The 24,166-nt window shown below is 39.8% G+C and overlaps 2 protein-coding genes across 7 annotated transcripts in view; one reads left to right on the forward strand and one right to left on the reverse strand.

Annotated features, from left to right (window-relative positions):
• MGAT5 (alpha-1,6-mannosylglycoprotein 6-beta-N-acetylglucosaminyltransferase) overlaps positions 1–16,018 on the forward strand; it is a 118,999-nt gene extending 102,981 nt beyond the window's left edge. For 3 of the 6 annotated variants that reach the window (XM_083707870.1, XM_083707871.1, XM_083707872.1), the window contains exons 13-17: positions 2,081–2,227; positions 4,433–4,549; positions 5,310–5,384; positions 6,238–6,395; positions 7,845–16,018. In XM_083707870.1, coding sequence (XP_083563996.1) covers positions 2,081–2,227; positions 4,433–4,549; positions 5,310–5,384; positions 6,238–6,395; positions 7,845–8,043 — 696 coding nt within the window. In that variant the 3' untranslated portion in view covers positions 8,044–16,018. The remainder of the gene's footprint in view (positions 1–2,080; positions 2,228–4,432; positions 4,550–5,309; positions 5,385–6,237; positions 6,396–7,844) is intronic. The other 3 variants (XR_014557267.1, XR_014557268.1, XR_014557269.1) reach the window with 3 other exon arrangements.
• Positions 16,019–17,566: 1,548 nt separating this feature from the next.
• The window catches only part of TMEM163 (transmembrane protein 163), a 67,061-nt gene continuing 60,461 nt past the window's right edge, over positions 17,567–24,166 (reverse strand). The window contains exons 7-8 of the mRNA XM_083714434.1: positions 19,112–19,253; positions 17,567–18,694 (exon numbers count right to left, since the gene is read on the reverse strand). Of these exons, the coding sequence (XP_083570560.1) occupies positions 18,634–18,694; positions 19,112–19,253 (203 nt within the window). The 3' untranslated portion in view covers positions 17,567–18,633. The remainder of the gene's footprint in view (positions 18,695–19,111; positions 19,254–24,166) is intronic.

The following is a 24,166-nucleotide window of genomic DNA, read 5'->3' on the forward strand; positions in this document are numbered from 1 at the left end:
TCCTCATCAGACTAGAATGAGGTTTCAAGTGAGGTGCTGCAGGGCTGTGGCTTCAACTTTTTATAAATATAAAAGGGTGGAATGAGTCATCACATTTGCAAATAACACAAAACTAGGAGGGAGAACCTCTCAGAAGATTAAAATAAAATTCAAGTTGACCTTGATAGGATGGAAAACTGGGCTGAAGCTGACCAAACGAAGTTCGGCAAAAACTAAGGCAAAGTTCTTCAGTGTGAGAGAAATCAAATGCACAGGTATAGGACGGATGATCCTGACTTGGCAGTAGTTCCTGCAAACAGAACCTCAGGATTGTAGCCAGCCACATGCTGAAATGAGTCAGCAACATGATGCAGCGGCAAAAAAGAAAAAATTGCCTTTAGACTGCATCAATAGAGTCATAGTTTCCAGGACATGGAAAGTAAAGTAATTAAGTTCCATTTTATTCACTAATCAGACCCCACTGGAGTACAGTGTCCCATTTCTGAGTGCTACACTTTAATAAAGATACAAACAGAGTGGAGTGGGTTAGACCAGAACAATGATTATGGTGAGCAGTATAAAAAAACAAGTTTTATGAGTTAAGGTCAAGCCAGGGATTGGAGTCTGCGCCTCTTCAGGTGTTTTTGGACTACTGCTGCTGCCATCATCTCTGATGATTGGCCATGCTGGCTAGGGCTGATGGTCATGGGAGTTCGACAATACCTGGAGGGATACAGGTTAGCCTTCTTTGGGTTAAAAGAAATGGGAATGTTTAGTCCAGAGTTTCCCAAACTTGGGTCTCTAGCTGTTTTTGGACTACAATTCGCATCATCTCTGACCACTGCTAGCTAGGGATGATGGGAGTGGTAGTCCAAAAACAGCTGGAGACCCAGGTTTGGGGAATCCTGGTTAAGCCAAAGGAGAGAAGACCAAGGGGGCAGGATAGCACTCCTATAGATGTCTGAGGAGTAGCCATGTAGCTCTCGGTTTCCTGCATCAGGCTGGGCTTAGACAAAATGGTCTATAAGACCAGGTACTTCTACGCAACTTACTTTCAGGTGACTTTTTGCAGACCACTCACACTCCCTTCTTTCATCTCTTATGCTAAACAGTTTCCAAGAACAGCCTTTTCACACAGCTTTCCAAGTAGTTTGAGCTGTACTATGTTGTAGACTAAGTGCACATTCCTGCAAACTTTGCTGCCACCTGCCGTTGGTCTTTGGAAGTCTAGTGCTGTTTGAAGAATATGCTTATTCAAGAATGCTACCCTGCTCAGCTATTCTATGCAAGCCATTTTAAGCCATTTGTGTAGTAATCATTGTGCGCCACAAGTTCAAGCAAAGTATTTGCTAACTCCCCAAAGACATATTTCCTCCTTATTCCAGGATCTAATGGCGGTTCTATTACTCTGTGATGGGCCTAGAATGTCTTGAGGTCTGTGAATTGTGGTTGTGGATGAAGTGGACTTCGGTCAAAGCTTAGGACTTGGTGATATGTGTTACCAAGAAAGTGGGCCAAAATACATTCTCCCAATAATGGAAAGACAGTGTGCCTTGCTTCACCTTTTTTCACTGCACTTTTGGCTGTAAAGAAATCTAAAAATATGATGTTCCCTTCCTCCTTTCCCTCCCCCACCCACTACAAAAATATTGGTAATAGGGAGTGCTTTATAAAACTTGTTTTTAATTTAGAGAAGGTTTAATTTTAGAAAAGGGTTTCATCATTTTCACTTTCTCCCGTTATGGAAAGGTTATCAGGTTTGCAGTATATTTTCATGGCTCTTTCAGGAGAGTGGAATGTTGCAAAAGCAAGCACCTTTGGCAGTCATCAGATATAGGGCAGGAAGCTGCCTTACTTTGTGAGTTAGATGTCTCGGCTGACCCTCCTGTTATGTCACAGGCAGCCTCCCCGAACCACCTGTACTTGTGTCAATAATAAATACAAAAGAATCGATCCATGCAACATTGCATAAAAGAATACAAGTAAGCTAACCTAATTTTACAGTTTAAAACCAGGAAAGGGAATAATGCCTAACACAGAAATAAAATGTAGCAGAGAAAATGAAGTAAAAGCTAATGTTATGTGTGTTTCTATTTTACAGCTCTTTGTTGGTCTTGGCTTTCCATATGAGGGACCTGCCCCTCTAGAGGCCATTGCAAATGGATGTGCATTTCTGAATCCGAAATTTAATCCACCCAAAAGCAGCAAAAACACAGATTTCTTCAAAGGCAAGCCAACACTCCGAGAGGTAAGCAGTCAACATCCATATTCACAATTTTCTGTTGTGTGTACTGCTGGTTGGACATGTCAACAGTAGCTTTTGTAGCACATACTTTTTTAAATTTCCAAGCATCGCCAAAGTATGGGATTTCATTGCTATTGCCATAGCAAACTCTTGGTCTGAGAATGTTTCCTTCTGAGCCTATATCCTGCAATTACTTTTATACATTTGTATCTAGAATAGTATCAGTACTCAATTATTTCAATTGGCTCAGTTTACACAGGAAATCCTCGTTGCTAAATACAAAAGTCAATGTATGAAAATCTTAGAGTGTAATTCTAAGCAGGCCACAGGTGGTGTTGTTTTTTGTGAGGTGGTTTGCACATTTATTTAGCTTTATGTACATTAAATGCAAGGAAGTTAAACTGTCCAGCAAGGGGAAAAAACAAAAAACAAACCACTTGAATTATTTTGCTAGACTTTAGGGGCAAGGTCCTTGCACCCCCCCCCCCAACCGTTCACGTGTTCACTCCTGAGCATACTTCTTGTTACTTGGAAATAACAGCTTGTTCCTCAATATTTAGAATTTTTTACAGTCATCACCACCTGAATCCTGTATGCTGACAGCACATAGCCTATTAAAAGAATATAAATGAAATTCTATGAAGATATTTGTATTTAAATCAATATAAAGAATATTTGTTTGGCTGTTTTAGTTCCTAGAAAGGGCAGTCAGTGGGGGTCATTAACTTAATAAAAGGGATAAACATAGCATGGGGGCGGTCAATTCTTTTCATAAACTGCTTGAGTGGCAATGGCCTCTTTCTTGTAAAAGAAGCATTTGGTTTACAAGGTGCTTTCACTCTGTACAGGCAGCAAATATAAGCCGATAAGGATTTGTCCTCAAAATATGTCTCAACAACAAGAATTGGCTTTGTAAATATGGCATTCAGAAAGTAAAGCAAGGGAGATTAGGATTGAAGGCTCCTCATTTATCTACACATGTGTTAGCTGCCTTTTAGCCTTCACTGGGCAGGAAGCAAGGTCTTGCTTGCCAGCCTTTAGATAACATTAAGAGTCATCAAACAGTGGAGTGTTTTGGGCACAATGCCCAGCACTATAACTCTGTAGCATTAATTCTGAAGGCTTTTAGAAGAATGAGGCTATCTAGAAGTACAGGAGGCGACTCGTGGACTACAGACTCATGGGCTACCAAGGGGCTGGGACATGTGCATGTCAGTGCTTTACATGACCTCATATGCATCTCTGCCAAATGCATAATATCAGGCAAGGAAGTGGCTGCAGGAGAAAGCCAATTCAGGTGGGAACAGTTTCTTAAGAAGTAAACAGCTGCCTATAATATTTTGAAGCAAGATAAAAGGGGGTTTAGAAAGAGTGGGTGCAGAATGTTTCGGAACACCATGAAGGTAAAATACGAAAAAAGAGATGGAGAGCCAGTGTGGTGTAGTGGTTAAGAGCGGTAGTCTTGTAATCTGGGGAACTGGGTTCGCGTCTCCGCTCCTCCACATGCAGCTGCTGGGTGACCTTGGGCTAGTCACACTTCTTTGAAGTCTCTCAGCCCCACTAACCTCACAGAGTGTTTGTTGTGCGTGAGGAAGGGAAAGGAGAATGTTAGCCGCTTTGAGACTCCTTAAAGGAGTGAAAGGCGGGATATCAAATCCAAACTCTTCTTCCTATATAGCATGTGCTCTGAATTTGTTTTTTAAAGCTGTATTAAGTTTTTCAAAACATTAAGTAAACAAGCTACAAAAAGTGTGTCATTGCAGATGGCAACTCACAAATTAAGTAATCTTATCGAGTCTTCCAGCTTTGACACAAATGGAAATGACTGAGCATACAATTCTCATATAAATACTAATTAGCTTGGCAAGAGATACTAGAGAGGTCAGAATTTAGTATCAGAATGTTAGGATACTTTATTGCAAGATACACTAGACTGTCTGCTTTCCTTTTTCAAGGTGCATTACACTGTCGCTTATATATATATTGAAATGCCCCACATTTCAATGATTTGGTTCTATAGAAATCTTGATAGATAATTCCTTTTTAATGACTATGATGACGTGAGCAAAGCTTTGAAAACAAAGGAACAAAGAGCCCCCTAAATGGCTGGAGTGTTATGTTATCTACACATTTTGCATCTTATTGAAATTTGCCTACTGAAATGAACATGATTCCCGGAAAGATGACATTTGATCGTTTTTCTTTCAGTTAACATCTCAACACCCCTATGCTGAAGTTTACATCGGGAAGCCTCATGTTTGGACTGTAAACATCAATGACCTCTCTGAAGTTGAGAAGGCAGTGAAAGCAATTTTGAATCAAAAGGTTAACAGTTTTGTGTGTTGTTGTTTTCTTTTAAAAAAAACCACTGCATTTGTAAATCAATGCATAAATATGGAACAGAAACATGATAGTGTGAGGTTTATCAGAAAGAGCTCAGTATGAAACTAAAAGCCTTAAATAATCCAACAAAAATAAAACTTTCTATGTTTTTTGGCTACGATGAATTACAGTTTGTTGCAAACTCACATGGATCATTATATAAGATCCATTAATATGCAAAACTTACATACTGTAAATACCATGCAATATGCAAAATATGAATGACATTATTTCAAAAGATAGAAGATTTATATCCTGTTCAGAGCTTGAAACTGGGAGGGGGGGCACTCAGCTGATAACTCCCCACCCCTGCCCATCTAATATAGCTGGATTGTCATATTTGAATATATGTATAGATTGTACTTTGTTAAAGCAGATGCTGTTTTACTATGTATCCTGCACAAATGAGAAGCCTCAGTGTGGGGGGAAATTACAGCTCGAAAAAGCACAAAATTATTTCTCTGGTAGCTGAGAGCTTTAATGGTAGGGGAAACTGGGCTAGGAAATACTACTGGTGTGAAAGTTGCTGAGTATTTTTATAGTTTAATTTCATGGTAGCAGCAATATTTAGAATGGCAGATACCATACTAAACAACTTCATAACTAATACCTGAGCACCTGCACAAACATGTTACAGTGGTGCCTTGGATAATATTTTTTAAAACAACAAGAAGGAACTAAACTGCACATTTTATTTTAACAGATTGAACCTTACCTACCCTTTGAATTCACATGTGAGGGGATGCTTCAGAGAATGAATGTTTTCATAGAGAAACAGGTATGCTCTCCATATCCACAAATACTTGCTTTGTGAGCAGAGATCCTGTGTAAGCCACTATATTACCAATGTTTGTTCTCTGTTGAATAGAACTGGAATAGACTAAATCTCATAGTTGTGCAACCAATTTCACTTAACCAGTAAACTAACTGGTAGAGGGCAATTTTATGAAGCACTCTATCAGCGTCTAAAACAAATCCTGTGGTCAGTGCACACCTCTAATAGATTGCTTGGTGATGCTTTTTTGTTGTTGCTGAGCCATTTTAAGTGCTCTTTTAATATTTTTATTTTATTAATTGGCTGTTTATTGCCTTGGTGGTCTCACATTTTTAGACAGAAAACATACATTAAAAGCTGCCTTCTACTAAAACCGAACATTGGTCCATCTAGCCAGTGTGGTGTAGTGGTTAAGAGCAGTGGACTCGTAATCTGGTGAACCGGGTTGTATTCCCTACTCCTCCACATGCAGCTGCTGGGTGACCTTGGGCTAGTCACACTTCTCTGAAGTCTCTCCGCCTCAATCACCTCACAGAGTGTTTGTTGTGGGAGAGGAAGGGAAAAGGAGCTTGTTAGCCGCTTTGAGACTCCTTAGGGTAGTGATTAAGCAGGATATCAAATCCAAACTCCTCTTCTTCTTCTAGCTGTGTATTGTTTACCCTGAGTGGTGGTGACTTTCAAGTTTCAGACAGGAGCCTGAAACAAGATTATACACTTGGCAGAGATCTAGGCAGCCCTGAGATCCATGCTGGTTACCTTACAGTCTTGACTGAACCGTCTGGAGATTGAAGCTTTGAATAACAGCAGCGTCTTGAGTGAAATCACTTTTTGCCTTATGAAATGTACTTTTTTTCAGGATTTCTGCCACGGGCAAGTGATGTGGCCCCCATTAAGTGCCCTTCAGGTTAAAATTGCTGGGTCTGGGAAATCATGTAAGCAGGTTTGTCAAGAAAATCAGCTCATCTGTGAGCCATCCTTTTTCCAGCACCTGAACAAGGACAAAGACCTCTTGAAGTAAGTACTGCAGTTCCAAGGACAAGAAAAAAAAGTTGCAAGAAAACATTTTCAGCACATTTTGAATGTTGCTCTGGAACACAGTTTCAATCTCACCACGAGATAAACTTCAGAGGCTTTTGAATGTATTGCATTTGTGTTCATGCATCTATATACCTGCATAGCATAATTTAATACAGAGAAAACTGAACCAAATGATGCCGTGCATGTTGCTAACCAAACAGAATTTACCATAGCTTTCCTTTGTATTGCAACCAATTCCCTGGCTTCTGCCTACGTTGACCTACAAGTTACAATTGATCTTTAGATCTACTTTCAAATACTTTCCCCTAGACTGGTGTATGCAGGTATTGGCAGAAAAGAAACCCCCTAACTCCCTGTTTGCTCTCACGTGTGACGATATCACACATGTATGTTAGCTTACATCTATGATTGCTGAGTACGGTCTGCTAAATCATGGTTTGTTGGGGTATATGCCCCCAGTACTTGTCACAAGGGACAGTTATTGTATGAAGTGAATCAACTGTGGTATTAGTGTGGAAGATTTCCATTTTGTGTGTGTGTGTGTTGTAATTATAGTAGCATTACTAGAATCATGTTTGTGAAGCTTCTAGCTTTACTCTACACTTCTGCATATACAGGTGGGTTTGCTGGATGAATTTGAAAAGTGTAAGCTGGCCCATAGGCTTGAGGAATGTCCTATACAAGACAGTCACTACTTTCCAGAGCAGAGTGTGCCACAGCGCCCAGGCAACATAATTCCCAATCACTCATTCTCACCATCACCACTTGATTACCATTGCATGAGGAGAAGTGCAAACAAGGAGTGATTTCTGCACACTCCATCACTGTTTCTGCAGTTCACTGCTTGTTGGAAACATGCTGTAGTGAAGCAGACTTGCCACATGATTTAGAACTTCCAGGGTTTCCAACTGTGCAGAGAGCCTACTTGACTAGAACAAGCAGTGTGCTGCAGAGGATGGATTGGGGAAGTGGTGGGGGGCAGTGGGCTCATCCCTACTTTTCTTTTTATGGAAGGGGGGATATAATGAATGAATAGGCCTATAGTAGAACTGCATTGTACAGATCTCACACATTCTAGTTATCCACTTTAACTGTGAACTCTATGCAACTTCGTGTCAAAGAGAACTCTGGATTATAGTATTTCTGCTCATCGGTGTTTGTGTAACCATGTGTTCTGGGATGGTGTCAATCTCTTCTAAGTGAGGCTCTGCCTTCTTGTAACACCCTTTTGAAATTATCGGTGTGGTTTTTGACGTTGTGAGTTGGGCAGCTTATGGGACCCGATTGCTGAGATGTCAGTTTTATGTATGAACTGAATCTCTGCATTACCTACCTTTGGAACCATGAGTTGGAAGTGATGCTGCTGCTGCTTGCTGAATTACTGCAGGTGATATAGGTTGTCTTACTTTTCCTTTTCTTTTCCAGATACAACATTGAATGTCATACAGCTGAGTCTGCAAATGATATTGTGGTTCCATCTTTTGATGAAAAGAGAAAACACTGTGTTTTCCAGGGTGATCTCTTGTTGTTCAGCTGTGCAGGATCTCATCCAAGCCACAAAAGAATCTGCCCTTGCAGAGACTACCTTAAAGGACAAGTTGCACTTTGTAAAGACTGTCTATAGCAGCAGCTCACTTGACTTGATAAAGGGACAAAAGAGCCAGTGGCTTAGTGAGAGCTGCTGCCATTTATTGCACTTTGCTACTGCAGGCAGAACAATTGCTGAAGAGAAAAATCTGTACCACGATGGAACAGAAAAGCGATTTTAAAAAATCTCAAATGATTTATATTTTTTTTCCTAAGCAAGCAATTCCAGTGACACAGAAATCTCCTTAATTTACTTAAGGAGATAAAAAACAAAGTTCAGCATTTTGTAAGGGTAAATTAAGAGTGTGGGTTTCTTTTACCAACAACTCCTCATGATAAACAACTTTTCTGAATATTATTTCCAGTACAAAGAAACAGACCTGGAAGAGATTGGTCAGTACAGGAAAGACTAACACAATCCTGGGTACATTGTTCATAGGGGTCTTCTGAATCCTGAATGGCTGGTGAACATGGAACTACAACGGAACACAGCGACAGAATAACTATTGGTTTTTATCTCATCTGACACATTCTGCAAATTCACAGCCGTGTGGTGGTCCCCACATAGCTAAGCAAGTAGCACCATTAACTGGTGGCTTCCTGAGTCGCAGATACTTTTGGTTTGATAATGGATTATGATTGTGCCATTCATCGGGGCTTCTAAGCCACATAAGCGTAATATTTAAAATGTATGGTCTTGTCTAGAATTATGAGTGTACCCCTCTTTCCCAGTCCCACGAAGTTTTGTTGTAGGGTGGTGACTAGACATACTGTTAGATCACTGAAAATAAAGTGGTGCCATTGGAGCAATATTTTCCTCGGTATAAGGTGGAGAAACAGTGACTGAAAGTTGAAAATAGAAGTGAGGCAGTCAAATTGTGCTGGTCTGTCTTTGACAGCTTGGGGAGATTTTACAAGCTTTTATAGGATGGACGGACAGACATGAACAAAACAATGACTATAAGCAAGTGAGACCTCTTCCTGAAGTCCTTAATTAAAAGTAGGTGTGCTGCAGCAGGTTGGTAGTGTTACAGTTTGAAATTAATCCAGAGAATTGAACTTAGATTTGTTTGTAGATCAGCTTTTCCTCTCTTTTTTTTAAAGGAAAAAGGGGTTGCTTTTGCAGCACAGCTGACATCTTTAAAAGCACTGTTTGTGGAAGGCATTGGATAGAAAGACATTGGATAGAAAATGGATGCTTCCTCACTTTGAAGCTAAAAGCTACCACAGGTTGGCAAGAAAAAACTTGGACCATTTTCAATATTATATCAGAGTAGATACTTCAGTTATTTGCTTCTTTCCCCTCTACACTAAATATTACTTACTATTTCTACTGGTGGGATAATTCACTCTTTTCTGTTCTTTTGTAATGTAACTTAATTCATTATTTGGCATTCACTGTTTATTGTGGGAAGCACTCAAGTATCTTTTGACATACCAAAGACCATAAGGGAAAACACCTCTCTCAAATCGTTGAGATAGAGTCTTTCTTTCTTTTTTTAAGAACTATTTCATATCAGCAGGGCATAGCTCCAGAAATGTTTGACAAGACTAACAACTTTTAATTGTATGTGCATAGGATTAAAAATTAGCAGTGGCTGGCCCAAATTCCAGTAACTTGTGACTGGCTTTTGTGTGATGTCTTGGACTTCTGTAATAGTTAACACTTGGAATCTAGCCTTGTGTGTTAAGTTACCAAGCAGTTTCTGCCCCACACTTGTAAGTACATGGGAGCCCATCCCTCCTTCCTTCCTTTAAAAAATTATCACTCTTCAACTTTGATACCCTTGTTGGTGATTGACTTTTTTATTCTAATGTGTTCTTTATGAGGACAGACCGTCATCAAACTAGACCTGGCAATAAACAAAGTACTACCAATTGCTGCTGCAGCAAAAATGTTTGAGAATATATGTGCTTTAAATGCATCTTAGCACATTCGGATTAGTTTGGCTTTAGTAACGGGGCCAGTTCCAATCTAATACTTCTTCTCCAGGGAAAGATATATATTAAACGTTGTTATACAATTTTACAAATCTGATCAATTGCTTAGATATTTTTCTTTCAACAATAACATAGATTTTGTCCTCTATTGCAACATTTTTAATGTGTTTTTGTTTTCATACATAGCATCAAACGAACCCCAAGAGAAGGATTTGAGTTTTGTTAGTTTGTTGGTGCAATGAATAACATAGTCTTTCAGCAGGGGGTAATATCTGTAAATTGCTAGTTTAGACATACTGTATGTTGGCCAAAAAAAAAAAAAAAAAATGCTATGTGGTTATAATGAGTGGTGGTGTACTGAGAAGGTATGATTGATAACATTATTGTAGGGTGGTATCTGAGTAAGCCGTATTCAGAGCAGGCCACTGAAATGAATGGACTTAAGTTATGACTAACTTCAAGTCATTGGGTTTACTCTGCATATGACATGGTCTCCCATTATTTCTTCAAGCGTTTTATGATATCACTGAGAATAGGATCAGACCTTTGATAGGCTCATCCAGTTATTTCATAGCTGCATTTTTTAAAATAACAGTAATTGTGGAAGAGAAATGAATTTGTGTATTTGCCTTATTATGGTGTTTACTATGAAGACTTGGTAGATGGTACAAAAGAAGAATTTCATCTAACCATGTTGTAGTTAGTACAGGGTCAGTGGACCTCACACTTTTTGAGCATCGAAATGTGGAAGCAAATTAAACTTGTACCATGATCCAGGCTATCTATAAGGTTTTTCTTCAAACCTATTTCTATGGATACCTTTAAGGAATGACACATTGAAAACAAATGCCTTCATAATCCTCTGCCAGCATAAAGAGCAGATGGCAGGTGATGATTAAGGTGGTTTTTCATTAAAGCCAGATAAACTTATAGATTTATTTGAGGGGAATGCCTTTCTTGACTGAAACCTGGACCATTTTTTAAAAGTTCAAATGCAGAAATGTGGTATTTCACTTCAGGATTATTAGGAGATCTAAGGGGGTAAATAGAATTGCAAATCATTTTGGCAGGTTTTGGCTTTGGGTGTAGTGGGCTTGAAATAAATGAAAGAACACATCATGCTAGAAGCATCATGTCTTCATATATCAAAATTTTCTTCCTTATTTTACAAGTTTGTAACTTGGTATTTTTTTTTTTAAGAAATCTTGTTCTGAGAGATCACCAAAACCTGAGAGAAGCATTTACATAATTTATTTTTAAAGAACTTTAACATTAAAGCTTACCTTTGAAAGGTAAAGATTGAATACACTGTTTAAAATGCCAATAAAAACCTCATTTATTTCATATATGCAAGTTGATTTGCACATCTATAAATATGCTTTTCAGTACATTTCACCTAGTTTTGATCATTTGTCTCTCTTGTGGTTCATAGAAGCAGTTGTGGTTGGGGTGGGTTGGTTTCTGCATGGCAGTGTTGAAGCACATTCTGCTAATATGTGTGCCTTTTATTTTTTATTTTAAATTAATTGTGTGTTTGGGATGTGAACATTGCCTGAGCAATTATAATGGAACACTAATTTGAGGATTTATATACTTTCTGTAAATATTGGTATGATTTATAAAGAGTATTTTTTAATATTGGAGAAAAGACAAAGCAAAAGTACGTACTACAAGCTGCAACAACTCAAAGAGAATGCTACCTATTGATATTTGTACTTGAATGTTTGTGTCTAAACACAATGCGCTTATATATGATGCATTATCCATGCTAAATCTTAGTAAAGGAAGGAGGAGAGAATATAGTTAGCTAATGTCCATCTGCCTGGTCTTAAATGGTTTGGTTGTGTACTTTTCATGTTCCAAGTAACAGCAATTTGCTGACGTCCAATATCAAAGAACTAGAAATGTAAATTGGTATGTACATGATTTTTCTCTCTCTCAAAAGAATGCAGTTCAGTATGTTCTTCTATAAATTACTAGTACTTCACTGGCATGATCTTTTGAAGAAATAGGTTATTTTCTTGAAGTTCTTAGCACAAACTTTCGCAGGTATGAAGGCGCTCCTGTTAAGTTCTTCACATTTAGTAGTATGTAAGGTTGACCACATGAGCACTCAAGAAGTTGTTTAGAGAGAAAAGTCCCCTCCTCTTTTTCTTCAAAGGAGGTGTAATTGCTCATTCCTGTAGCATCAGAGGGTGCATGTCCCCTAGCTCAAGTTCACACAGCTACCATGGCATGTTATGTGCTTCTAACGTTCACACCACTCTTGTAGAATAAGGATTATCAGAAGCCTAACACCAAGTCACAAGGAGCAGCCTAACCTCCTCAAGCAAGCAAGTGCACAAAGACTGGTGTTGTATGGGTCTACCTATGCACTTCCTTAAAAATAGAGTCAGATATACTACAGGATAAATTTAAAAGTGGTGACACTTGCAATCTGAGTAGCACTGGGCTTCCTTCTTTTTACAAATTGCCACAGAGAAGAACCTTGCCTACCAACATGACTGAACACTCACATGTTATTTTGTCAGTGTGGCTCTGGTTATATAGCTGTCCAATATGGAGAATTTTTAGAGTGTGTAAGTAGGCCCTAAATCAATTTCTCTGAAAAGTCTATGGAAACTTCCATTTGTAACTCGGGGTAAAAATGTATTTAGCATTGTAATTAATCATTCAGCATTTTATACCTTGATGGTACGATGCCCACTGGTTGTCTGACAGGCTGCTTAGTTTAAAAAAATGTACTTGGGAGCAATTCAGGGACAGTTCACTACGTTTCCCCCCCAATAACTTTTGTTGCAAAAGTTCTGAGGCACACAATTGAATTAACTACATAACGCAGTGCCCCCCCCTAATTAGTGCCTTTGTTTTTGTATTTTTGACAGTGAGCTTTCTAAAGAAAGAATAGCCTTCATGCAGGTTCTGAATTGAAAAGGGTGTCGTGACTGCTACAAAATCACTATGCATTCACAATGGATGTTAGTACTAGTAATTGTGATGGGTTATGCCTGAAGATTATAAATCTCAATAGGTTTCATACAATACTAGATCATTGCTTTCAGCCTTTTGGGCAAAGTAGAGGCCATTCATATTCTAGGTAATTCCTGTTTATTTAGTGCAACAAGTGAAGAGAGTTATTGTTGAGAAGGCATTTATAGCTGGTCCCTTGCACCCTTTGATAAAAGTCTTATATTTCATCCACAATAAGAACCTTTTTTTAAAAAGTCTTATTCAAGGGAGGGATCTTCCAACAAACTGGGTGTTTTGCTGTTAACAGCATGATTAGGTGCTCTTTGAACCCAATTCCACTACCATACACCTAATATGAAACCATATGTTATACAAAGATGCTATAGCTATTATTTTACTTTGATTGGTTCTCAGCAGTTTTAAATGATTGGTGTGGTTTCTGCTTTGCTAAAGGAACCCTATACACCATTTTTATAGACTGTCTTTTTGCTTAATTTTTTTTTATCAATAACTTTAGATTTAATAAAGTACCATTCCAACTTAAATTATTGGTGCCATCACATTAAAATAGCAGAGGTGCACAGAAAGAGACATTTTCAAGGTCTTTTCTGCATTCTCTTACATTCAGGAACAGGTGCATCCTTCCAACCCATGCCAATTTGTATCACGTTAACCTTCCTTCCACATGAAACTAGACTAAATCAAAATAACTGAAATTACAACCTCCTGCTTATAATGTTGCAAGAATAATTAGGCTTGTTCTGCTGAAAACTTAGTAAATAGTCACTCAGGTGCTTGAACTAGAAATTGCCTTAAGACAGTGCTGTGGACCTGGTGGTCCTCCAGCTTTTACGGCAGTCCCATTATACCTGACCACTGCTGTCGCCAGTCAGTGCTGATAGCATTTGGGAGTCTAGCAGCACCTGGAAAGCAAGAGAGTAGCTATTTAAGAATCTTTGCTCATGGCTAGCGCTATTTTTATAGGGAAAAGATGCTGGAACTCACCCTGAACACCTCCCTTGTTCTCTTATGGCAATGGCACCCACCTGAGAGGTACCAGAACTGAGTTCCGGCTGGGACAACAAAAAATCCTGCTGATGGCTTACAGTGCAGCTAGGGCTTTCTTTTTCTGACTCTGGAGCAAAGCTGGTTTAGGGAAAAGCACATCAGAATGCAGCATTTTATATGAAACAACAGGGCAGATATGAATTGCAGCTATACATCACGTGCACACCACTTCCCAAACCAGGAGTGTACTGGTTACAAAGTAAACAGGCATGTATACAATGCCCAAACTACTCTCACTATGCTTAAGTGCTGATATTTTAACAACCACAGTTAAGCATCAATTTAAAGCAACTAAAATTACTGTCTAGTTTCAATTGAGCATTCTCTGTTGTCCTTTGTTTTACTAGGATAGGTAGCAGCTAGTGTGGAGTGAATGTAAATGAGGAATCAGACCACACAGCATACATGACTAGCATATAAAATAAGAGCCTGCTGGATCAGGCCAATGGCCCATCTAGTCCAGCATCCTGTTCTCACAGTGGCTGAACAAGTTGCATATGGAAAACTAATGCAACAGGAGAACAGAGATAAGACTCACACCTGCAGCAACTTCCACATTCCATCTGCTGTAAACAATTGGGTTCTAATGGCCAGTATTGATCTCTCTCTCTTATCTGTGCTTCTTTCTATTTACCCCAGTCTCCTGGATTTGATTTCCAGTACCTTAAACTTCTTATACTGAGTATAATGCTTTGCTGCTTCTTATTCTAAAATTTTCTAAATCTCTTCTGGATGTAAAATTCCCATAGTAAAGACTGAACATAAATTGCATAAATTGACTATATAACAGAGCAGGTAGGAAGGTCAGTCAATATATTGCAAATGTTAAAGTGTGTGTATATATATGTGTTATGCTATAGAAATAGCATATACAAGATGGATGTATCTTAGTATTATATCTTACCGAGTACTATATATTCAGGACACTGAATGATGCTACTTAACTATGCCCTGTCATTTTATATTTATATAAATGAATTAATTTCCTTTGTATTGATGTGTACATGAAGGTACCAGCTTTGCTTAATAATCCACCATTTGGAGTGTGTTTGTATCAAGTGACCCCCCCCCCACTACAATTATGAAAGTGACTTCTTATATTAGAATTGGCCATATGCTGTATATAGCAGTAGGTGTTTATGGGACACTTTGAATTGCTAGTTCTAATTAAACTTTTCCTTGAACCCAATGCCACAGGGCAAATAGTTTACAATATGACTTTTCAAAGGAAAGAAACCTACCAGTTCTAAGGACTGTTTGCCAGGTGTATGTAAATTCTTTCACCTACATAATGCATCGGTAACACCCGCCCCACTAAGAGGTACTGGCAAACCATGCAGAAGGCTTGCATAGTTTACTGAAACCTGGGTTCTAAGCAAATGGCATTGTTTTTGTCTGACAAAACAAAGCTTACCTCCCAACTTGGACTTGTCCTAGAACAGAAAGCAGTGAGTAGTACATATATTCACCACTCTCCTGTTTTACTAAGATAAGCTAAGCAGTCCACAGCCAGGGGTCAAGATCACAACATTAACATTTGGCTAGTAAGAGAAACCCTTAAAAAAAGTAAGTAGTGGGGTTTTTCCAGAAGTGTGCAACAGAGAATAGCAAGTCACTGACTATCTCTATAAATATAACATTGAAAGTCAAAATATTGTTTGTAATAAGAAGTAAAGTGTTAGCTTCCCAGTTCTGAGTACTGTTCAGCGGAGTAGTAGGTTAAGGTTTAATAAGGATTTTAATCTGTTTCACAAGCACTGATTATGTTTTTTAAAACAATACATGCTTGAAATTTTGTGCGGGGGTTTTATTTCTTAAATTGTGTTCCGTTATATTTTGTTTAAGCAGGTTGCTTCACAGCAAGTAACTGTAAAATTAGAAGATTAACAACATGGGAAACTTAAAACCAAGGTGTAAATATGTCTGTATTCTCATGGCTGACAATGCTTCCTTCCCCCACCCCCCACCCCCACCAACTGTTGTAGGGCAAACTAGGGAAAATTTTATTTTTCAATAAACTTTTTCTTGTGTGACTACGTTGTTTTCACCCTTTCTTCCATCCAACCACACTGTGCTAAAAAATAAAGTTAAGATCAGAATTTTCTTATAAATGACTCTTGATAGTTATTAAAACAGAGGAAGCCAAAAGCACACTTTTCCCTCTTCCAAGAATTGAACCTCTCTGCTTTCATTTTTCTGCTTTTGGTTTTTTTTAAAAAGAGGGATAGTTACATTGCATAATAGACTTATCTTGCCAATGTAACTGATATTCTCCTGCTATAAAATTCATGAAATCAGTCTTACACATATGGTGTGAGGTCTGGTTGATGGTTTCACAGCACAAGTTCTGTATACCTGAAACAAAGGTGTCAGAAAAACAGTAGAAGCCGTAAATATGTGCCCAAGTATGAATACCATGGGGCCTGTCAGCTCTTGGTACATTTTGTACCAAGCTCTTGGGGCCTATTGGAAAATTTGCTTATGGGCTTTAACTAAATGCATGGTGCGACTATTCCGTTTGCTATACATTCAATGCTTCTTTCAAGGCTGGGAGAGGAGATGCTGTGGCCTTTTGGGAATACCTCTATTGGCACATGTATGCCCACTGGTACCATATTGGCAATCCGTGCTGTACACCAAGGGATCTTTATTTAACCATGCCGAACACACATACACAGCTTGGATCCTAAGCTTTTGTTCTGTGAACAGAAGGAATTCCTGGAGGAAAAGTCCTCTATTCAGAGAAAGCTAGCTGGCCAATTCATTGCTTGGAATCCACGACGCTTTTTTGTAACAGATCCCTCCTAGAGTGGGAGAAAATATTTGCATCATTTCTACCAACTGACCCCCATATGTTGCTGTAGTGGACTAGATGCCAAATGTGTTTAACAAAGTTTCTTTGGAGGCGATTATAGACCTGATTTCTTATGAGAATCCTCATTTCTGAGGTGGTAAGGTGTCACGTAGAGAATGAACTTCATTGTTAACACTATCAGACACCCTTCAACAAGCAGTTTCAGGCAATTGCACGTCAGTGTTTTTTAATTGGAGATAAGCATTTTTTAAATAAAAATGTTTAATGCCTACACCTACCACCATCAGTCTCAAATTTTGAGTTCTGCACAGATTTACTATATAGCAGGTGTAAGAAAAAACATATAAAAGAAGGGTAGAGGAGCTGCTGTGTTGGCTACTCAGTATGTGACTACTGTATATGTAAGCTTTTATTCCTCATACGTATTTCTGTGGAAGCAGCTGCTTGGGTAAACATCTCATTTCTACCTTTGCAAAATGCAGTATCAAAACAGTAAGAGGTACGAAGTTATGTTTTGATAATTTCTGCATACTCACCAAATGTTAAACTCATGTAGAAAGGGCTTCATAGCTGAAAAAATGGCAGCAACATTTCAGAGGGCTTTTCTACAAGACGACTTGTTCTATTGAGGAAGCAATCTTGAACACACTTACAAGTTAGTAAGCACCACTGAAGACAGCAGGACTTAACTTTAAATAAGTACATAGATTGTATTGTTAATGTATTATCTAGAGAGCTTTTTTAAAGGTTAATTACAGGTACTGTATAAAATAGGTAACAGCTTTATTGATTTACATGATGGGAGTCATAACTTGTAATCCAGATATTAAATTACATAAGATGGTGGGTGGGAACATGGAACACCTACAGAATAGCCTAACTAACAGTAGAAAGGCTATCTTACTACCACCTTGAAGCCATCACTTTTACCAGACAACAGGACACCCATGTATTTACCCATATATACCGCTACATAAGTGCATAATACAGCCATAAACATATAATCAAAAACTACCCCCTCTTGCTTTTTTGGCTTTTGCCTGTACATTAACACCTTGTGCTTATTTTGTCTGTGCAGCTTAATATATTTCATAATGTGTTGCTTCATATTTATGCAGTGCAGAGAATTTTAGAAAATAGTATGAAATTCACATTAGATTCTTTGAATTTAAAAATGGAGAAGTTTGGGAAAGGGGGTTGATTTGAGGCTGGTGGGGGGGGGATTAATTCCATGCATCAAGTAGTGTCTGTTGGCCCCCATAAGCTAAGTACAATACCACTGAGTTCTGTGCAGAAGACATTGGGAATGTCTCACTTGCTGGCACATTCTGGAACGTTGGTGGCAACGTAACTAAAGGCCATCTCTTGTCTATATTAGATGCAGTAGTAGTCTCTTGTCTATAGAAGCTCATGCCACAATAAACCTGTTAGTCCTTAAGGTGCCATGGTAAAAGACTACTGTGGCTGCGCCCTCTCAGGTTTGGCTCCTTTATACAGGCATCTGTCGTGCTGAAGAACTCTTAATATTCCAGAAGACAAAACATGGCGGCTTGATTAGAACTGTGCACTTTGCTCATCTCAGTTACCATTTGCAGGATTTTAAATAGCACACACAAAAGAAAACGGCTGCTTGTTGCTACTTTTGCCAAGATCTAAGCGGTGTACATATTTGCCTAATTGTACAGATTGACCTTTTCTTGGAAAGATAATGTAAAAAGAAAATATACCATGAGAAACAAAGTGCAATCTTGTAAATATAATTGGCACCGTTTGCCAGGATGTAGTACGTTATCACATTTTGCAAAATTTTATTCAGTCCATGGTGCTCTGTCTTTATTCAAACATTTCATAATGACGTGTTTGCCGTACACGAGGAACCATGTCCACAAGTAGTCTGGAAATGAAAGCACATGTTGATGAAGGACAAAAGTCACAAGTTGTAAGCAGAAAATCATGGACAATGGTGCTGGAAGATTTTTGAGAATATATCTTTGTATTCTATCCAGAGCTCAACCACTGCAAAGTAGATTTTGATAAGGTGGATTCTAAAAGGTGTTCTAAGCAAGGCATGCAATTGTAAGTCACCCAATATATTGATATTTAAGCAATGAAACTTTGTATTAATAAGGTAGTGAGGCCAATGGTAAATAATGACGATACACCACAGCAAAGTAAGTGCAACATCTCAGGAAATGGTGTTGAGGTTGCTACCCCATGCCTCAACCATCATATACAAGGAACAGATCATCACAGTATCTGTTAAGCATGCAAACACAAAGAATAAGGTGAAAAAAGGAACAGCTTCACTTACTTCGCTCCATAGGCAAATATTGTCAGTCCAATTAGAACACCTATACTTCCATCCAGGTACCAAACAGCAGCATTGTGTTTAAAAACCTCCGCACTTATAAGTATGGAGAATCCCATTATTCCTCCTACCAGAGAGTTGAAACCTGAAATAAAAAGTATAAATTTAGACTTGTCCAAGAACTAAAGAGTTTGCTCATGAGTTTAATGAGTTACATGTGTACCATTGTCAACTCACATAAAATAAACCCACCAAGAAATTTAAGCTTTTCCAGGTACTGGCCACAAGATGTCACTCTGATCATGTGTCTCACATGAAAATACTGACCACTTTGATACTGCAAGGTGTCTTTTTTATCAGACTTTGCTTATGTTTACATTATGATAGTTAGGAATCTAGGATAAGTGCAGGGAACATGCATCTTCCTTCATCACAGAGCTTGTTCTGTAGGTTTTAAGGAAACCTATGCCAGCTTGGCTAACTCTCAACCACCCTTCATTGCCTTTTCCCTGGAGGTCTCTCTATATAGAGAGCCAGAATGTCTGGGCCTTTAGGAATTCATAAAGGCTCAAGTAATCCTCTGCATCCAAGTGCTAAGGATGGTTTTTGTATTCACTGCAGTGCCTTGGAATTTCTACCACTCATCCCACCTTTGAATAGTTAACACTTGTACTTCAAACTACTCCATTTCTTCCTAGTTCTCACTCAGGTAAAGGTAAAGGTAAAGGGACTCCTGACCATTACGTCCAGTCGTGGACGACTCTGGGGTTGCAGCGCTCATCTCGCTTTATTGGCCAAGGGAGCTGGCGTACAGCTTCCGGGTCATGTGGCCAGTATGACTAAGCCACTTCTGGCGAACCAGAGCAGCGCACAGAAACGCCGTTTACCTTCCTGCTGGAGCGGTTCCTATTTATCTACTTGCCCTTTGATGTGCTTTCAAACTGCTAGGTTGGCAGGAGCTGGGACTGAATGGGAGCTCACTCGTCGTGAGGATTCGAACCACCAACCTTCTAGACTCAGTGGTTTAGACCACAGCACCACCTGCGTCCCACTCACTCAGGTACCCACACCATTTTACAGAAATGCGAATCAGGCATTCTAACTTCTCTCTGTAATGCAGTTTCGCTCTCTGCATGTCTATCCAGCATCTTCACACCCTATTGGTAATTAGATTCCTCCCATCTCTGCTGCCTCTTAGGGTGCTGGTCCAAGCAGAATGCTGTCTTTGGGTGCTTCCATATGTGGGCCAATAGGCATTTCAGATCAGACTGCCATGTGTGTATTCAACATGTTAGTTTCCACACATTCCTGTTTGTTTCCCCCCAGTCATGGCTATTCATTGCTGTTTCACTGCTTGCCACTCACACTAGAAGATGGAGGTTGCTGGAATGACTCTGGAGGGCTTTTTGGTTGTACAGTGGTGCCTCGCTAGATGAAAAGAATTCGTTCCGCGATTCTCTTCGTCTAGTGGTTTTTTCGTCTTGCGAAGCAAGCCCATTGACAGCTTAGCAGATTAGCGCTACAGCTGTCAAGCGGCTTCCAGCGATCAGCTGTTAAGCGGCTTATCAGCGGAACAGCTAATAAGCGGCTTAGCGGCTTAAGAAAAGGGCGAAAAAAGCGAAAAAACCCCGCGGGGGGATGCAATATTTTTTTCGTCTTGCGAAGCAACCCCATAGGGAAATGTGTTTTGCGAAGCGCCTCCAGACGGAAAACCCTTTCGTCTAGCGGGTTTTTCGTCTTGCGAGGTGTTCGTCTTGCAGGGCACCACTGTACACTCAAGTTACTCCTACCCTACCATTCATTGCTTTTTCTGTTCTGGGCATGCCCTGAGGCACTGATGCACTTTGCCCTCACCACCTAATCATATGCATTAAGGTGTCAAATGTGTGCTGGGAGGGGGGTGCCTTATTTCATGAGCACCCAATCTCTTGCTGGGGATGGGCCACCGAAGATCCCCTTGGGAGGGAGATAACTGGAATGAAAAATACTTAAAAGGGCAATAAAAATAGCAAAAGCACCCTACTTCAACTCAGCCTAATAGCAATCAGCCTTCCCTTGTTTACCATACTAACACCTAGGGATGCTAGGTACCTATCTGGCTGGCCACGAGATGTCTCTCCTGTGCAGCGAGAAGTCTTTGAGAAATTGCAGTCCTGACTAGTGCTGGTGAAACATAAAATACCGCCTTGCCTGTTGTGCTGTTGCTGTTCTATCCATGTTTCGAAGGGGCTACTAATTATACTGCACAACAATTTTACTTAACAGAATTGGTATACCGCTTTACAAAGCAGTTTACAAAGAATACAGTTTGGACTGTGGGAATCATCACAAACAGAAGAAAGCTTGGAGAATGGGACTTGCCTACCCTCCATCCCAGCCCCCCAGCTTTGTAATTTGATTATTTTCAGATTCTAATGAAATTTGCATTTGGAGAGAAAAGGATTAATGATGCCAGAGAGGCTGCTTAAAGTTCCTTAATAGTCAAGCTGCCAGCCTCATCCTTTGTTAGAAAAGTTACAGGTAAATAGCCCAGAATCCCCAAGGAAATAGAGTTAAGAAGCATATCTCCAAACTAAGGACAACCTTAAGCAAGTGTGTAAATGCACACATTTGCCCATAGAAAGATATAGACAGAAACAAAGAAAACTGCAATTCAAATCAGGAAGGCAGAATGAGCTTTTGGAGATCTGATGTAGGAGCAGTGATTTCAATAATGTTATTCTGTCTCCACCTATGCTCAACTTGTGTATCTGGAAATAACTTGAATATTACCCCAAAAAAACTATTAAATCACAAGGATTTATTTTCCAAAGGCAGCCAGACCTGGATGAGCACTGCACCTAGAAGATTTCACCTCTTGGAGAAATGGTAGTGTACATAATACTATTCCTGGGTTCACCTTATGTGTCAGTAGCAAGATCTGTCCAAAACATCTGGGTACCTAAGGCGGACGTCCAAATGGCACTTCCCCTCCAGGGGCAGAGGAAGGGGGTGTGGTGGGTGCAGAAGGCCCTAGGTGTCACCATTGAGGGGATGACAAAATGCCGAGCGGCACTCACCTGGGTGAGACGCTGTGGCTTGGGTGCACACAAGCTCTGCGCTGCCCAAATGGTCCGCCCACTGCCTCCCCCAGCCCAGCTGTAGGGCAGCTGAGTGGGAGGAGGCAGGCAGACTCCCGAAGCCCCATGGCACAGCACCCCAGGCGCCCAAGCAGTTTCCTCCGCTGCTACCCCCCTCACCAGGGAAGAAGGGGTGAGGGAAGATTTACAACAGAAACAAGTGGTGGTGGAATCTGCTGTCCTGGTGGTTCATGCTGCCTGAAGCAGTTACCTCACCTTGGCTCATGGGTGGGCTGGCCCTGATCAGCAGCAATTTACCAGGGTAAATAGATAGTTCAGTTATCTATTGTTATCCACAAGTCTCTGCCTGCTGACCAGGTTCCATCTTGAGCCTTCCCAGATACCATATTGTCTCTGTTAACTTGAGAACATTGGCAAGCATAATATATGCCTCCTCACTTAGCATGTTTTTAAACAATTAACTAAGACTAAATACACGAGACATCTGCAGACTTAAAAAAAGAAATCCCTCTTAGATAGAAAATGCTGAATTCTGCACCCCACTCTGTGCCATCTAAAAGAAACTTACAGTTCCACAGGCTGTCACGGCAGGAAGCAAATTAACAGGAATCAGAAAAGTGCTAACATACTAATTCACTTTGTGCAACTGCTGCTTCCACCCCCTTGCTGTATTTGCTTGCTTGTGGGTGAGAATCTCACCCTCCCAAAGATTATATTCCACCAAAAGCCAAAAATACAAAGAGAGAAATCTGTGCGTAGCTGCCTGACTAAAATAGCTTGAATGCACAGACACCAGGCTAATTACAGAGTTCAGTCTCTAATTTAGCTAACAATAAAATCAGCAGCAACACAATTATCACGACAACATAATTAATGGAAGAGAAGTTCCTCAGCTATTTGCAAAATGCGAGACTAGTTGAAAACACTGGTAATCGTGGCCTATTAAACAGGTAGAGAAGTGGGACAAAACATTCCATCAGTTTTACCACTGAGCCAATTCAGATGGTCTTATCTTGGTTTAATAAGCAGAGATATGAATGAGCCTTTTTTATCAACACACACAACCACTTTGTGCGAGCTGCAATTAAACCCAGAAGATTCGAATTCCCAGTTTTGATGAAACTGACCTCTGGTGAAACTACAATCACCAGCTCTTAACAAGCCAGGGTATTTAAACACAACTTCCATCCGTGGTTAGAGACTTCCTGGTTTAAATCACAACTGGAGAAAGGGTCTGCACAGACAGGCAAAAACTCCTTAATATTTGGCTTATTCATCAGCTGAAACAACTGTTATACAGTGGTACCATGCCTCAGAATACCACACAGCAGGAAAATCCTATTGCACTCATTTGTCCCACATGGACCACTGTGGGAAACAGGATGACTTCACTAGGTAGCCTTCGTCTGTGCTCCCTACTTGAATTTCTCATGGAGCAAGACAAATAGGGGTTGTCCCCGATAAATAATTACAGTATTCTTGCTGCTGTTTTACATCTTTTTATGCACTACACAGCAGCCTGCATGGACGAAACCATCCAGTATCTGAAGAAGTCTTTGATTTGGCCATGTTTTGTGGGCCTCTCATTTCCTGCAACACACACACTCCATCTGACTACTTTTAATGCATTCAAGCTCTCCTGACTTGCTTGCAAATATTATTACTATTATTAACTCCTTGGGGTTTACTGATCTCCATGCTTTATTTAAAGGGCTACTTCCATCCATTGTTTTGTCACTTGGAATGTCTTCATTTTTACATAGCTTATAGTTGCCAGAAATGCCTGAAATAAAAATCTCTGCAAATCAGGGAAGCTAAGATTGCATACATACAATGCATTTAAAGCAAGCACCCCCCCCCCAAAAAAAGAATCCTTTGTTAAAAGTGCTGGGAATTATAGCTCTGTGTGTAGGGTAAACTACGGTTCCTATTAATCTTGGCGCAGAGGGGGGTGTTCTGTCCTTACAGAATTTGGTGA

Source organism: Podarcis gaigeae, assembly GCF_964106915.1.
Source record: "Podarcis gaigeae genome assembly, chromosome: 1".
NCBI classification, from domain to species: domain Eukaryota; kingdom Metazoa; phylum Chordata; class Lepidosauria; order Squamata; family Lacertidae; genus Podarcis; species Podarcis gaigeae.